The sequence below is a fragment of the Hirundo rustica genome, chromosome 16, assembly GCF_015227805.2.
Source record: "Hirundo rustica isolate bHirRus1 chromosome 16, bHirRus1.pri.v3, whole genome shotgun sequence".
Lineage (NCBI taxonomy): Eukaryota > Metazoa > Chordata > Aves > Passeriformes > Hirundinidae > Hirundo > Hirundo rustica.
In genome coordinates, this window is record NC_053465.1 from 11338351 (window position 1) to 11352970 (window position 14620).

General features: G+C 43.3%; 1 protein-coding gene across 7 annotated transcripts in view; it reads right to left on the reverse strand.

The window, feature by feature from the left end:
* The window catches only part of PTPRT (protein tyrosine phosphatase receptor type T), a 451419-nt gene that overhangs the window by 143918 nt on the left and 292881 nt on the right, over window positions 1-14620 (reverse strand). For all 7 annotated transcript variants that reach the window (XM_058422730.1, XM_040080154.2, XM_040080156.2 and 4 more), the window contains exon 9: window positions 12997-13106. In XM_058422730.1, the coding sequence (XP_058278713.1) occupies window positions 12997-13106 (110 nt within the window). The remainder of the gene's footprint in view (window positions 1-12996; window positions 13107-14620) is intronic.

A 14620-nucleotide genomic window follows, 5' to 3' on the forward strand; every position in this document is an offset into this window, starting at 1 on the left:
AATAACTTGGTCACCGAGCTGTGCGTGGAGCCCGTGAGGAGGGAAGCTTCTGAAACAATTATGTAGTGATGTGAAAAAGCAGTGGGTAAACTGCACATCCTGATTCTTCCTGGGCATGAATGCTTCACTAGGGCTTCCTCTTCATCTGAAATTTTGGGGAAAAAAAAGAGCCATTGCTACCACATTTCCCTATTAGAAGTGTCAGATACACTAACATAGTTTTTCTCTCACACCACTGAGGAGCTCAGGGTAAAGAAAAACACCAAGATCTCAATGCAGCAGGCAGAACTGCAGCTCATCCATTGTCATCCTTCCCTTGACAACTCCCAGCAAACCACTGTAGCTGCAGGGAAATTCTCGTGGTCCAGAAAGGCTGCTCCAAAGTCCCGCAAAGCCCACGGTCTTTATTTAAACCTGCCAGCAAACCAGCCAGAAATAAATGTCCCTCTGCTGCCGTTGCTGGGATTACACAAACCAGTAGCAGGTAACAAGGGATTTCCTCAAAAGTCTTTCACAAGCAGCTTTCTTGGTGCTTATTACCATGACAGAGGAAAAGGAGAGTCTAAGAAACTGAGCTGACAGCATGGCAGACCTTTGCCTCAGGCAAAGCAGAACGAATTCCCCTCGTTCCCAAGTCCCTGGAATTTATAGCCCAGGGCTGTGTCTCATTACTCCTGCCCAAGCCAAGGTTGCTACAATCTGTGTCACTCCAGCACAGACTTGTCTCTTGCTGGCAACTCCTCTGAAAGCTGAAGCCACGGGTTTATCCAGCTGGAAACCTGTTCTCTGCTGTAGAGAGAGGTTTGGAAAGAAGAAAGAATGTTTCTGGAATGAGGGGCATTACAAGACAGATTTTATAAAATATGAGAGAGAAAGATTTAGAGTGAGGGAAAGGACTGAGTTGCATCCACCAAGCAGCAGTGATTGCTCAGCAGCAACATGGGTGAGTTCACAACGTTCACCCCTAATAAGGATGTTGGATTGGTGAGGATGTAGCTTTTGTCTGGATAACCTGAATAATTTCTAATTTGTCTGTGGCCTAAATAAGAAAATGGGAAGTTAATAATGCTGTATATGCATTTTTTCCCTCTTTAAATTTAGTGCAAGTTCAACACTGTCACAAAGTAAATAGCTCAGAAAAACCTTTTGGCTCCGTGGAAAAAGGAACTTATCAAGCACTAAAAGGAAAAATATTCTAGACAGTAACATGCAGGAGTTCTCTGTGCATGACTTGTGTTTGGATTTCTCTTCTCCAGAGGACAAACTAATAATGATTGGGCAGCCACAAGGCCCTTGTGCTCTGTGCAAAAGAAAACAAACAAATAAACCCCAGCACTTCCCACTGCTCTGCTGCCAGGACTGCAGCCATGGGAAGAGCTGGACATCACCCCCACACAGGACCTGGCCTGGGCAGGGGCTCCTGGAGGAGGAAAACCTTGACTTTGTCCTGCAGTTTGGAGAACCACAAAAAAAACCCCAAAACCCACCTGACCCTTGAAAAGCACCAAGGTGTCAACTTAGGGAAAATCACTCCTTCTAAAAGTCAATATAAACCTGGATAGAAGGACCTGTTGCTATTTCAGCAGGGGGAAGTTTTATTTTATTATTAGATATTTTTTAGCTTGTGTCCTCTGTCCATGATATGGGCCTCGTGGAAGCATTTCAAGGATGACAGCAATAGCTTTGTTTTTTTGATTCCTTCCTGTGAACTTTAGTGTTGGCCTATGAAAACCCAGGGCTTGATGAATCATTTCCATCACCAGAAGGGTTTCAGACCTGAAATTCTGAGTGACTCTGAACTGGGAACATTTCAATGCAAAACATAAAACTGTCAGACATGTTAAACCTTCCAGGGACAAGACTCAGGTGTAAGAAAGGGTTCCTAGAATTTTCACTGACGAGTTGATTTTGGATTTGTTTTGAATGAAGTTTCACTAATGTTGAAAGACCAAAATATTCCTGAAACAACGGAGTTTGAAATGAGAATTAAATTTTGTCAAGACAAAGAAAAAGAATATTCTTCACTGCCTCAGGACTGTATCTTCACAGCATCTTCTTTTTTCCAGCTCCAGAAGAGATGGGAGAGGAGCTCCATCCAAGAGGACACCACATTTACAAGACACTGGCTGGGTTCTCCCTCCTGTCAGACTGCAGCTCCTGCAGCTCTCTGATCACCACCTGGTCCTCACCACTGCTGGCTCTGTCATTCATCCAAGGCCCCTAGTCCACAGCCAACAGCCCGGGCATCTTTCTCCTAAAGCACCACGCTTCTCACTGGATGACTGGGAGAACAAAACAGGGTCGGCTGATGCTGCTGCGCTCTCAAATTCTGATTTCCCTCCCCGTGCTCCCTCCCTCCGTGGTTTGCAGGGATGGGAGGGGAAGCCAGAAGCTCTTTTTGTGCTTGGAGCCAAACAAGGAATTAACTTGCCCAGCAGAGTGTGTGCTCTGGAGTGTAGGAACGTCAGGGGGACAATCCATTTCATGGTTCCATGAAGCTGATTGAAACACGATTACACAGCAAGCCAGGGGCTCTTCTCCTCTGAGACTCCCCAGCCACCTGCGCTTCTTAGGAACAATTATTACTGCAGGTGACTTCAGATTGCAGCTGGGATGCACTTGGGTTCAATCTTATCACGGAGTTTCAGACATTTTGGGCTAGGAGACTAAAGTTAATTGCACCAAGTATGGCACAAAGGGAGCAATTTGAAGGAAGTTATCTTCCAATGACAGGGAAGGGTTGGTGAACAGGTTAGTAAACGATCCTGATCCTCCTCCAGTGCTGGAAAAGTAAAGAACTGAAGAATGTATTTTATGATCAGATGAATGGGGACATTTTCCATCTTAAAACTCACTTTAAGCCAGGCAATTATTGCACTTACATCCTTCCCCAGCCCACTAAATTTCATCCAGGAAACGGGAGGAAGCAAAGGCCTTTCGTTTTTCCATTCTCGTGCTACTTCTTTTGGGATAAGGGTAAGGCAGAGTTAATCAGCATTTGCAAGTTATATTTAAGGCTGGCAACACGTGAAAGACTAACAGCCCTGCAGAATAAAGTCCTTTAATTGAGTCACAGCACAAGCACAGCATGGCTGGTCGGAGTATAAAAAGCCAGAGCGCAGCTATTCATTAGGAATGAATATGGAAGTTAACCTAGGGAGACCCGGGGAATAAAAGAGGGCCATTTGCTCCCTGGCCTATTTACTGAGAGCCACGTAAACACGGGGGCAATTAAACCTGAGTACAAACACAGGCAGCACAGCCCGGGCAGGACAGGAGATGGTCCTGCACCCGGCCTTGGCCAGGACCAGGGACAGCAGGGCTCAGAAGTCTCCTCTGCTCTCCTTTCGCACAGACTTTTTCTTCCTGTTCGCATTTCCTTGGGACATTATGGTTTTTTGTTTTTTATAAACAAAGCCGAGTTCAATGTCTGTGAGAAAAGGAGGAAGAATGGACTAGGTAGCGAAGTAATTGGGAGTGTCTCAGTAATGTATTCAGGCCGTTAAGGATTTCATTAGGTTTACTATAAGGTCATTAACGATAAAATATCTTCTTTTATTTTACCTACTTTCTAAACATTATAGTCTATTCTGCCATTCAAGCTTGCACCCCACTGACATTAATTAGCATGCTATATATTAAGGAGAGCTTTTAATGAGCTGTTACTTCACATGATTTTATTGGAGAGCCTCATTGTTCAGCTTTATAGCAGAAAATGACAACTATAGAAATTGCTTTGATAGGACTGCAGCACTGAGGCAGTTATTCAATCTCTATGCTTGTTCCTCAGTTATTCCTAGATGCTGAAAGCTCTGCCTAAAACCCCTCACTGTGGTTTGCCATGATACACTGGGCGTAGGGAAAGCTGTGGGCAAGGAACAGCCCCCAAAGCACAGAGCGGGGTGGGAGCAGCATCTCACACAGCTGCGGGCTCTGCTGCACAGCAGAAAGCAGCAGCAGCAAGGCCCACGTGTGTACCAAATGGTTTGGCCACATTCATAGATCAAATGTCAGTCTCAGCTCTTATTGCAGCAGACAATTGTGAGATGGCGTCGTTTCGGTCACTTGAATCTTAAGCTGTACATTTGCACTTATTCTCCAAGTCAAGTGTCTGCCTCACAGAGTGCTTTGGGTTGGAAGGGACCTTAAAGATCATCCCAGTTCAACCTCCTGCCACCTCCCACTAGGCCAGGTTACCCCAAGCTCACCCTAAGACATTTCTCCCAAATTCAGACCAAAGCAGGTGAAATGAGAACAAAAGGAAAAGCTGTTCTCCCTGTGCTAAAGCCTTCATTCTTCTGAAAGCCATCTCACCCTCCCTGCCAGCGATTCCACCTGGACAGCAGGGAGAGAAGGATCAGGGAAAAGCAGTAACCAACAGGGAAGGGGAAAAGGGGAAGGAGAAAGGAGGAGGGGGACTCAAAGTGACAGAAATTAGTAAATGAGCAGGGCACAGAAAACTAAACCCAAAGCCATCCTGTCCACGGGATGGCAGGATCATAAAGACTGGCTCTAAGACACAAACACAGAGGACAGCAACAAGGAGAATTTCCCACAGAGATCCGTGCATCCACACACACATACTGCTGAAGGTGATGCAAAGATCACCTTGACTGGCTTCTCCCCCTTTACAAAGTTCCTCAGTGGCATCCACTAACAGGATGAAGCCACCACCACACTTGAATTATTCAGACATATGCATTTTCTAAATTAAACAACTCTGAAGATGAAACAAAGAAAAAAAAAACCACTCAACAATCTAGGAAGGAAGTGCAAACATGCATCTGCAGTTTGCTTTCAACTTAGCTAACTGCTACATTTTGGTAAACAAAATACTGCACGATGTGAAAATGGAGTTGTTAAAGAGCTTTGTAGTACTCTAACTTCACAGGTACACTGCCACGTGAAAAGATGAGAAGGAGGAAATGGGATTAAGGATCAGCTGTTCTCCAGAATGAGCAATATAGAGAAGAAAGAAGAATAGACTGAAATTGGGGTTTTTTTTCTGGGGAAAAAAAGCATTGGAAGGCAGAAAGACAAGATGCTGATGTATCTACAAAAGGATGTTTTAAAATGGGACTTCATTACAAGAAAGAATAAGTTGGAGGTTTTTTCAGTTTTTATCATTTAGTTTGGCTTAGAAAAAGTGCAATGTGCACACTAAAATAATTCAGCTCCTTACAAAAAAAAGTGTTGTTGTAACCAAATATCTTCTCATTTGCATGGGATTTATATCACTGCACGTCTATTGGCTTCAAAAGAACAATAAAAAGGTAATCAAAGAAATTGTTGTGCTCAGGGGACCACATTATGCTTTTATTTCTGAAAAGCTTGATCAAGCAATTTTTTTTAACACAGTTGATTCATTCTATTTATAACACAAGTATGCTACTTACCTGGAGGTTGTCATACATTTGAAAAACCCTGACATCTGAGTTTCTCAGAAAAACCCTCTCATTTTCTCCCAAAGATGTTACTGGAAACCATAGGATTTTAAAAAGCATCATTAACAAATGCTCCCAAGTTAAGCACATCTTGCAAGTAACAGTAAGTGAGTAACACACAATTAAGAATCCTATATAATTTGAAGAAGTTTGTTCAAAAGCTCCTTGAGGTACTTATTCAGAAAAGCATGCCTCATTAGGAAACCATTTAAACATTCCCTAAGTTTAAGGCTGTGTTAAAGTAACTGGGACAGGGTGGAGAGGAACAGGAACAACAAAAAACTGATGCCTTTATCAGGACTACCTAAAATCAGAAGCAAGACAGAATTAAGGGAATAAAAAGCAGTTATAGTTATTGAAGGGCCTTCAGGTACATTTCAGGCAGATGAAGCCCCCCCAGGGTCTGCACCCAAAATGGACAGTGGATCACAGGTTTTCACACTTTTATAAGTTTGGTCCATTTGCATATTGGGGGTTCATCTCCCAATTACAGCTTCAGGTAATGAAGTCATTTACCCCAAGTTTGCTCCCCCAACTCACTTTTGTTTCCATCTCTCAGGCCTGAGGCAGTGAGGTGTCCTTGATTGCCAGGCCTGGAGAGGAGTTGTTGTGTGTGACCAAAATGGGGAAGCAGCAGCTCACACTGTATGTGGAGTTTAGAGTTATACACTAAAGAATTACAAGTATATGAAAAATAGAAAAGCTGAAATCCTAAGGCATCAATACAGTAGGCTCTTTCCAACAGGGAGTAATTCCTGAGTAACCCCCCAGCCTGCATCTGGAGCATCCTCCCTCTGCTGCTCTCCTGAGCTGGAGAGGCAGGAGCAGCCCAGCTGAGATGTGCCAGGCAGACAGAGCCCAGCCTAACTCCTGTGAGCTCCCCACAGCACCTGAAACCAACACAGCTCCAACCAACTCCAGTCCTGCCACAACGTCTGATGTTCCCAAACGTGATGGGGAAGGAAAACCACCCTGTTCCACCAGAACAACAGCTGCATTCGTTGCCCTCTGTGTTACTGTACACAGGCAAATTGTGCTTTCCTTGCAGGATCAGAGAAGTCGCCTTAACTGAACGCCCTGGCTGTGGCAGGAGGGTCACTCAAGCACATTCTCATATTCTGTGCTGACAGGGGAGGTTAGAAACCCTATTAATTTATTAAAATTGAATAAACAGCATGGTGGAGGGGAGGAAGTCTCTGTGGGATGCCAGTGGTTGTGGGGTGGAGGGGAAAGATATTTCCTGTGACCTTGTGATGCTCAAGTTTCACTGGAAGCTGTCTGACTGAGCCCTGCCTTGTTCTAGGAGCAGAGCCACAGGATCTGTGACTGACACAGCATCCCAGGCTACTGAGAGAGCGAGCAATGCTCAGATTTATCATCCTTCCCAGTTGCCAAGAAATGATAACAAATCAGTGCAATCAGCACCGTTCATTTCCCATATTCTGGCCTGAATCTTTATGAAGTGGAGCCCAGAACACTGGCATCATTTAACCAACCTGTTCACCAAGTGCTCAGTAAATACTACAGTCAGCAGGCATCAAATAAACAATTTCTCTTTGGCCAGCCCAGCCCTCTTCCAGGGCCCTTGTGTGCTAAGAGCCATAAACTCCAGATCTGACTGAGCTGGGGGGATGTGAACAGCTTTCCTTACACGTCACCGAGAGCGGGACGCAGCCCCCGGCAGGGCTGACAGAGCTACAGACCAGAACAGATGATGTATGGCCACACACTTCCACTGCTAGTTTAGGTTATTAAAGAAGTCTAATTCAATAGAGCACAGATGCAGTAAACTCCTTATTCTTGATGTAATTGACTTTCATGGATTCTGGACAAACAATAGACTACATCTTATAAATCCAGTGTCAGAGGCAGCCGGCATTAGTGCTGCAGATGAACAGGGAATAATTCCCAACAGCGTCCCTGCAGATGAGTGATAAATCCAGGACCCAATACCCCATCTTTAATTGATCACTGATTGCATTTTAAACCCTTGACAGAGTCTCCAGGATGCTCTGCTAATGTTCAGCTAAACACAGCCCCAGCTGTGCGTGGCAGGGCCCAAGGTAGTGAGCTTAAGTGGGAAAGCTCCATCCCAGGAGTCTCCTGCATCCACGGAATGCAAGGAGAGGCTGTAACATGATTGATTTTCATGGGAACATTCAAAGCCACTTCTCACTGAAGGCAATTTCCGAGAATTGTCATCTTTCCACTATTTCGAATGTAGAGCTTTATATAAATCGGTTGCAAGATTTTGTGGTTGTTGCTTTCCTTCTTGTGGGAGCCATTTTTCACCCTTCACAACAACAACAACAACAAAAAAACCCACAAAACAAAACAAAACAAAAAAAACCACCAAAAAACCCCCAAACCCTTTAAATAAACAAAAAACTACTAAACCAAGCTGAGTTCCCAACCCTTGCAGCTTTTTCCGGGGAAGCCTTTATTTTCGACACCTTTTAGCAGGAAAGATTTTATCTTAAAAAAAAATCAAGTTTCCTGAATAGCTTAGAAAAGGGCTGTGAATAGAAATGGGTACATATCCCCGGATAGCTATCACACCAGATAATCCTGCTCTTTGTTACAATAAGCATGCACTTTCAGGGGTCATGGGTGGAAGAAATTTGTTTCCACCCTTTTATAAATACAGGCAGTGCATCCCACAAATATTAACCTTATGCAAGGCACCCTAAAGAGGCAGTTTGCATGTAACAACCTCTCCTGCAGAGCACAAGGAGGTGAGGTGATGGAGAAGGAATGGCATATTGGCAACTGGAGAGATAAAGAAGGGCAGACTACAATTCTACATGGTAACTAAGAGGATCTGTAGCCTCTGAAGTGCAATTTAAACTCAAATCCACTGGGATTAGATGTACTAGGCTCCAAGCATCCCATTAAAGAGCTGAAATTGTATATGAAAGTCCCTCGTATTATTATTCTTGGCATCAAAATAGAGATTTACAGCGTTTCAGAAACAGTGACTGACAAAACTAGCTAGTTAGAAACTGCAAATGCATCCTTATTTTTCCCTAAAACCACCAGGGATTTAACAATCCTAAAGATGAGGATGTAAGTGATTACAGGACTGCACCTCACAATGTTTAAAAAGGCAGTTTGCTGTTTCAACACTGCCCTTAGGCATGGCTCACTGAAAGGACTTGAGCAGGCTGAGACATTTTCCCAGCCAAGGAGCTGAACATTGGGGATCCACCCTTTAAATGCTTAGGATTGCAGTACCCCTACTAATGCCTTCCCCAAAGGGATGTGACAAGCACTTCAGACAGCAATGATAGGTGGGTTTCTCTTTCTTTCCTCCTGTTTAAGGGTGAAATACCCTAAAACCCAACAATTCTGAGAAATAGAACACACGCAGAATGTATTTACAAAGGCAAAAGCCAGCATCACCTACAGAGTGCACCTGAAAGCTCCCAGCTGCCCAAAGGAACAGCAACATGCAAATATAAATAAGTTTTGTTTAATTAAATTTTCTAAATGCAAGTTTGCGCAAAACATACATCCAAAGACAACCTCGTGTCATCTAAAAGCAGAAGAATTTTAGTGCCAAAGCTGGTCCATGACCTTAAATTAGATTGCTTGCCCTTGCAGCCCAATGACAGTGCAAGTCTGTTTGATGGTAGTTTGACTTTATACACACTTAGGAAAAAAATAAATTAAAAGGAATAAATCTTTGTTGTATGTCTTTGTACACAAAGGCTTTGAGGCTGAACTCCCACATGGTGTGAGGACAATGAGCAGCATTTGATTATCAGGGATTTTAAAGCAGAGCAGCTTTTCAGGACTGGTTAAAAAAAAAAAGGAAAATAAGAATTTCAATAAGTCACGGTGCTTTCAGTCTGCCAGGAGACTGATTGTGGGGCAGGATTACTGAGATATTATTGAATTGTGCCACTCACAGGCTGCTCCCAGAGACAAGAAGAACAATTACAGAGTAATAGTGTTTCTTCCATGAGTGTCACAAGCAGAACCATCTGCATGGAGCATTTTACCCAAACCAAGGAACCAGCAAAGCCCAGCTCTGCTGTCGGCTGCCTTGCTGAGCACAGATTGCTCTGCCTGCCTCCAGGAGGTACCTACACACCTTGAAGCCACCTGGGGACCTGTTAGAGGCTTTAAGCTTTCCCTCTGTAACTTCCAACAGCAGCTCCTGGCTTTCCTGATGGACAGACAGACTGACACCTCCTGTCTCACCACACCCCTGAGCTTTGCTGGGCTCCCCAGCACCCCAGAATGATCTGTTCCATCCTCCCTTTCTACCCAGCTCACATCCTAATCTTTCCAGCACTGAGTATCTGATCTGTAACTCCCAGAGCTTTTCAAGTTGTCTTGAACAAGAGGTTTCTGCTTCCCAGAAAGAGACTGCAATTAGAGAAGGATCTAGAACTGCAATTACAGGGGATCTAAAAGATCCCTCTGTTGAAAAATCCAGCTGTTTCTGTACCCAGTGAAACAATTAATTCTGCAACTGAATGCAGAGGGGTTTAAACCACTTTTAAATGCAAGGCTCTTGCTTTGTTAAAAGGCAACAATAGCATTTTGAAGGAAAAATATCCATCAGAAGAGATTTGCAGAAGTCAAAAGTGTTCATTAAGGTCCTTCCATTCTCTTTAGGCTCTTTAGAAGTATTCAGTCATTATGAAATTAGTGCTTCTGGCTGCCAAAAGACTTGCTGAAGGTTGTGCTGCTGAATCCCAGCCCAGTCGGCACCCAAGCAGTGGATACGAAAACTGCAACGGCAGTTTGGGTTATAGGGACATCTGGCAGGGAGCTGCGGGAATGATTAGGGGCCTGAGAAGAAAATCAGTCCCAAAGGGAAGCAAGTGGATGTAAATAGAATAGACAGCATGATTATTTTGAAGCATTTTAGAAGCTTATAGCATTTTTTTTAAACAGAATTAGAGGGAAAATACAATATCCAGATACAATGAATCAGATTGTGATGGTGATGGTGAGGAGGGAACTATAACTTAGGAGGAGAAGGTGGGATTTTATTTGTTTTTATTAGGAGGTTTGTGCCCAGAGGGGTTTGAGACTCTCAGTGGCACAATTCCTGTGTGTGAATTGCACCTCCAGGTGTAATGCAGGACCTGACACCACTAAGTCAAGTTCATAAAGTGATAATACTTAATAAATTCTTCAGGGGAATCTTTCTTTAATAAATGCTCACAGGCCTTTGTGGGTTTTTTTCTCCTCAATTTCAGCAACACAACTGCAGAGCTTCCAGAGAGCTGCAAATTCACTGGCAGATCATTGAATCTCCCCGAGGAGAATTCCCAGTGACACCAGTTACAGTGTACAGGAATTGTGTGGGCTCCATCTGCAGGGATCCCCATGCTCCAAAGGAGCAAACCACCCTGAGAGCGCCCCGGCCATCTGTCCAGGTTCTGCAAGAGCTCTCCTGTACTTCTATCTCCAGCTGATGGACTCATCTCAGCCTTCCATGGACAGCGCAAACGTTCTGCAGGAGTTTTCATAGGGAAGAAGGGACAGGAATGAACACTGTCATTGTGACAACCTCCAGGCATTCTGGTTCTCACGGTGTTTCTAGCAGTCGGATGTTCATCCTTTTGGAAATGAGGGGGAGTAGGAAAAGGAGGAAGGGTTTGAATTCACCTTGACTTCTCTTTGTCTCCAGCTGCCAAATATGCAGAGAGTCATTATCAGAAAAGAAAAATTTGTTTGTGCCTCCGCTGAGACCGGAGCAATGAAATGACTTCAGGGGCAAAGGCACTGTCATGATGCATCACAACCCTGCAGGCATTAAAGTGTCTCATGCAGCTGCTCAGCCAGAAAAGCTACTCAGATTGCTGAAGTCCTTTCAACAAGCTGAGCCCAAGGCAATATTTTAGAAAGAAACTGCTTCTTTAAAAATTAAAAGGAGTTATTTTTGCATCATTTGCATCATTTGACTTGGGTTATTTTAAATATGTTCTGTTATAGGTCACCTGTGTTGCTGGAAGAAAATGAACTTGTAACTGATTCTATCCATTTAATGGACAGATTAACTCCTTTAAAACACACCCAGGTTTATTGCCTAATTCCTTACACAGACACCCTCAAAGACCATGAAATGATGAGCGTTGGTTCTATTTTAGCACTGACACCCTCAAAGACCTTGAAGTGGTGAGCGTTGGTTCTATTTTAGCACTGACAGATGATTTGCACCTTGCACACATTTCCTTAAGTGTCTCAGCAGTGACCAACAACGACTCCAGACTCAGTCAAGGATTTCAGCCCGGCTGAAATGACATGAAATTAGCAAGGGGAAATTCTGTTCATCTGTTTAGTGTTGCTGTATCAAACTCAGCCTGGCCTTTGTGAGCCAAATGATGACCTAAAAGTGAAGTTACAGGAGAATGTTTCATCTGTTGCTCATGCTGGAGTGGAAGATCTTCAGTGATGTTAAACCTGCTTCATTTTTCCCCTTTGACTGTGACAGAGAGAGCCAGTGCCAGTAGTGACATCTGGGAGTGACAAGTCACAGGATATCTTGTCCCAAATGGAGAGGCTGGGTGGGAAGAGGAAAAGGTCAGAACTTCATCACTGGTGCCAGAGCTGCTCCTTGCACCTGTGGCTTTTCTAAAGTGAGTTTGTACAAAAAGCACAAAAGAGAGAGTGAAATATTGGTTCTTGCCCCTCTGTGTCAGGAAATGTCTCACAAGCCACAGTGAGGGGCTTTATGTCACCATAAAAACAAAATTATTTTTATTTTCTCTGATCTTACAGAGGTGAATACTGAACCCATAAACTGACACATGCTCAGCCCGTACTGGTGCTCCACTTTCTGCTATTTAATCCAAGTGCCTTTACCTTCTCTTGTAGGACTGTATTTCATTTCACATGATCCCCTAAAGCATCCCTCCTCTTACATTCCTGTTCCACATATTTGGGTGTACATGACATTATGGAATTCCACCAGGAGCACTTGACAGCAGTAACGCTTCCTTACCTTCACAACAAACACCACCTCTGATACGCTCTAGAACCACATTTAATTGTTTACTTCTCATCCAGCTCAGGAAGGTCAGTGATCATCCCATAACCTGCCCTACACTTTGTCTGTCATCAGAGAAACTGTTGAGATGGACAAATATCATCACTGAAATGTTCAAAAGAGATAATCCATTCTGCTAATATTGCCAGGAGGTGCTGTGACTGGTGGAAGGCAAAGAGGACTCAGTTACAGTGTGCAGCTATAAAACCAGCAGCGTTTTACCTCAAGAAGAAAAGAAAAAGAAAGAAAGCAGACTTTGGAGCTACTGCAGAAGGAAACAGGGCACCTGAGACATAGGGAAATCTCAGTTTGCCACATTTTTGTGGCAAAATTCTCAGTTTTCCAAATATTGGAAAGAATTTTTTTTTTTTAAACTTGGAATTTTTTTCAGTGGTAGCAACAGACTATCTTGAAGATTCTTATCTATTTTAATCAGGCTTCTTTTAGCACTTGCTGAGATCTCTGAGAGCTCAGGATTGGCTTAAACACACATAAAAAAGGCCCTGTGGCACTTATTCCTTGACAACAATCTGTTCTTCTCACCTCATAGAGTGTAATGATGCCATTTGTCTCATTTGGAGGCTTCCACTGAACATAGATCTTCTCTTCAAAAGGTCCTCCTTGAATGGATTCCAAGGGAACGGGTCCAGGAACTGCAGGGGGAGAAAAAAAACCCCAACAAACTGTGTTAAAAACTCCACCAGCTCCAGCTGCACACACATGAGACACCAAAAAGCCACCAAACAGAAAGCTGAGTGTTAAAAATAAATAAATAACATTAAAAATTAAAATCCCTCAAGGCACTACCATTATCAAGCTACTATCAATGTGAAAGGCTTATTTTTCAGCTTTTGGTTCAAATAACAACGCCCTAATGTAACCACTAAGTGACAAATAAAATCAGAACCCATGAAAATATGATGCTAATTTCAGTATGATTTTATTCCAGTACAGCAGAGCAGCAGCAGGGAATTTAATTTGTCCTTCTCCACCCACACAAAAGCAGAACTCTCCACCTAAGCAGCCAGACTGCACCTTGGCATGGAGATGCTACAGGGCTGCACACCTTTATCAGTAAAAAAGATTGATTTGCTTAGTGAAGTAACCATGCAAGATTTATATTCCATTACAGCTACAAGGCCAGTTCAAAAATCCACCTACTCCAGCAAAATGCTAATGCTGTGGGAGATAACCAACTAAATGCACTCCCAAGCCTGTCTGATAAAAACCCTGCTCATTTTTCTGAAATATCTACCGCCCTTTGGCGTCTCCCCATATAATATATGGGGCTGGAGGAGCCACTTTCAGCTGAGAGAAACTTAGGACTGCAACTTCTACAGCCCAGGCAGAGGAATTTAGTTCTTGGTCTGAAACAGCTCAGGTGGGATACCAACGCTTTGAAGCTTTCCATCAGTTCCTCTAGAAAACTGTTCTTTTATATCCACAACCGTTCTCTTATACCCACAATTAATTTTGCTTCTGAGATCTTTATAAAATGTGATGTCCAGGAGATCACTATTAAGAAAAGCTACATCCTGGAAAGGAAGGAACTACACCTTTTTTTTTGGATGACTTTTTTTTTGTGTGAAGGCACAAGAAAAATCAATAAATACCAGGGTTGCATTTGCCCGTATGATAAAGGAAGATGCTGGGTGGTTCAGGACATGAAGAATTAAACCCACAGCTTTTTCTTTAACAGCTGCTCAGACTGGTGTCTGTCATGCCCAAGCATTTCAGGGACCTTAGGTTTATTTATAAATGAAATTGGATATTAAAAGATGAAAGCAACAATGGGGAAAACCCATAAATCCCATAAGAATTAAAAATTAGGGGGTTATACATTAAAAGGAGAATCTTAGGTCTTAGGTATTTTGGGAAGTCTGTACCTCCCAAGTACCTCAGACAATGGGGAAAGAGAGAGGGAAATGCAGCTGGGAATTGGGATAAAAAGGAGGCTGTGTCCTCTGAAAATCTGAGAGACCCCAGGGGAAATGTCCCATGGCCTCTCCCTTTATTCGAATAAAGTAAAAGGACTCCTCTGTCTCCTTTTTGGACATAAACCTCTGGTGCTTGTGGATTGATTTTCCTAACAAATGGAAATCATTTAAACCTACAAGTTTTACACTCAAAACAAACACAATGTCCAGAGAAGCTGCACCAGTCTTGC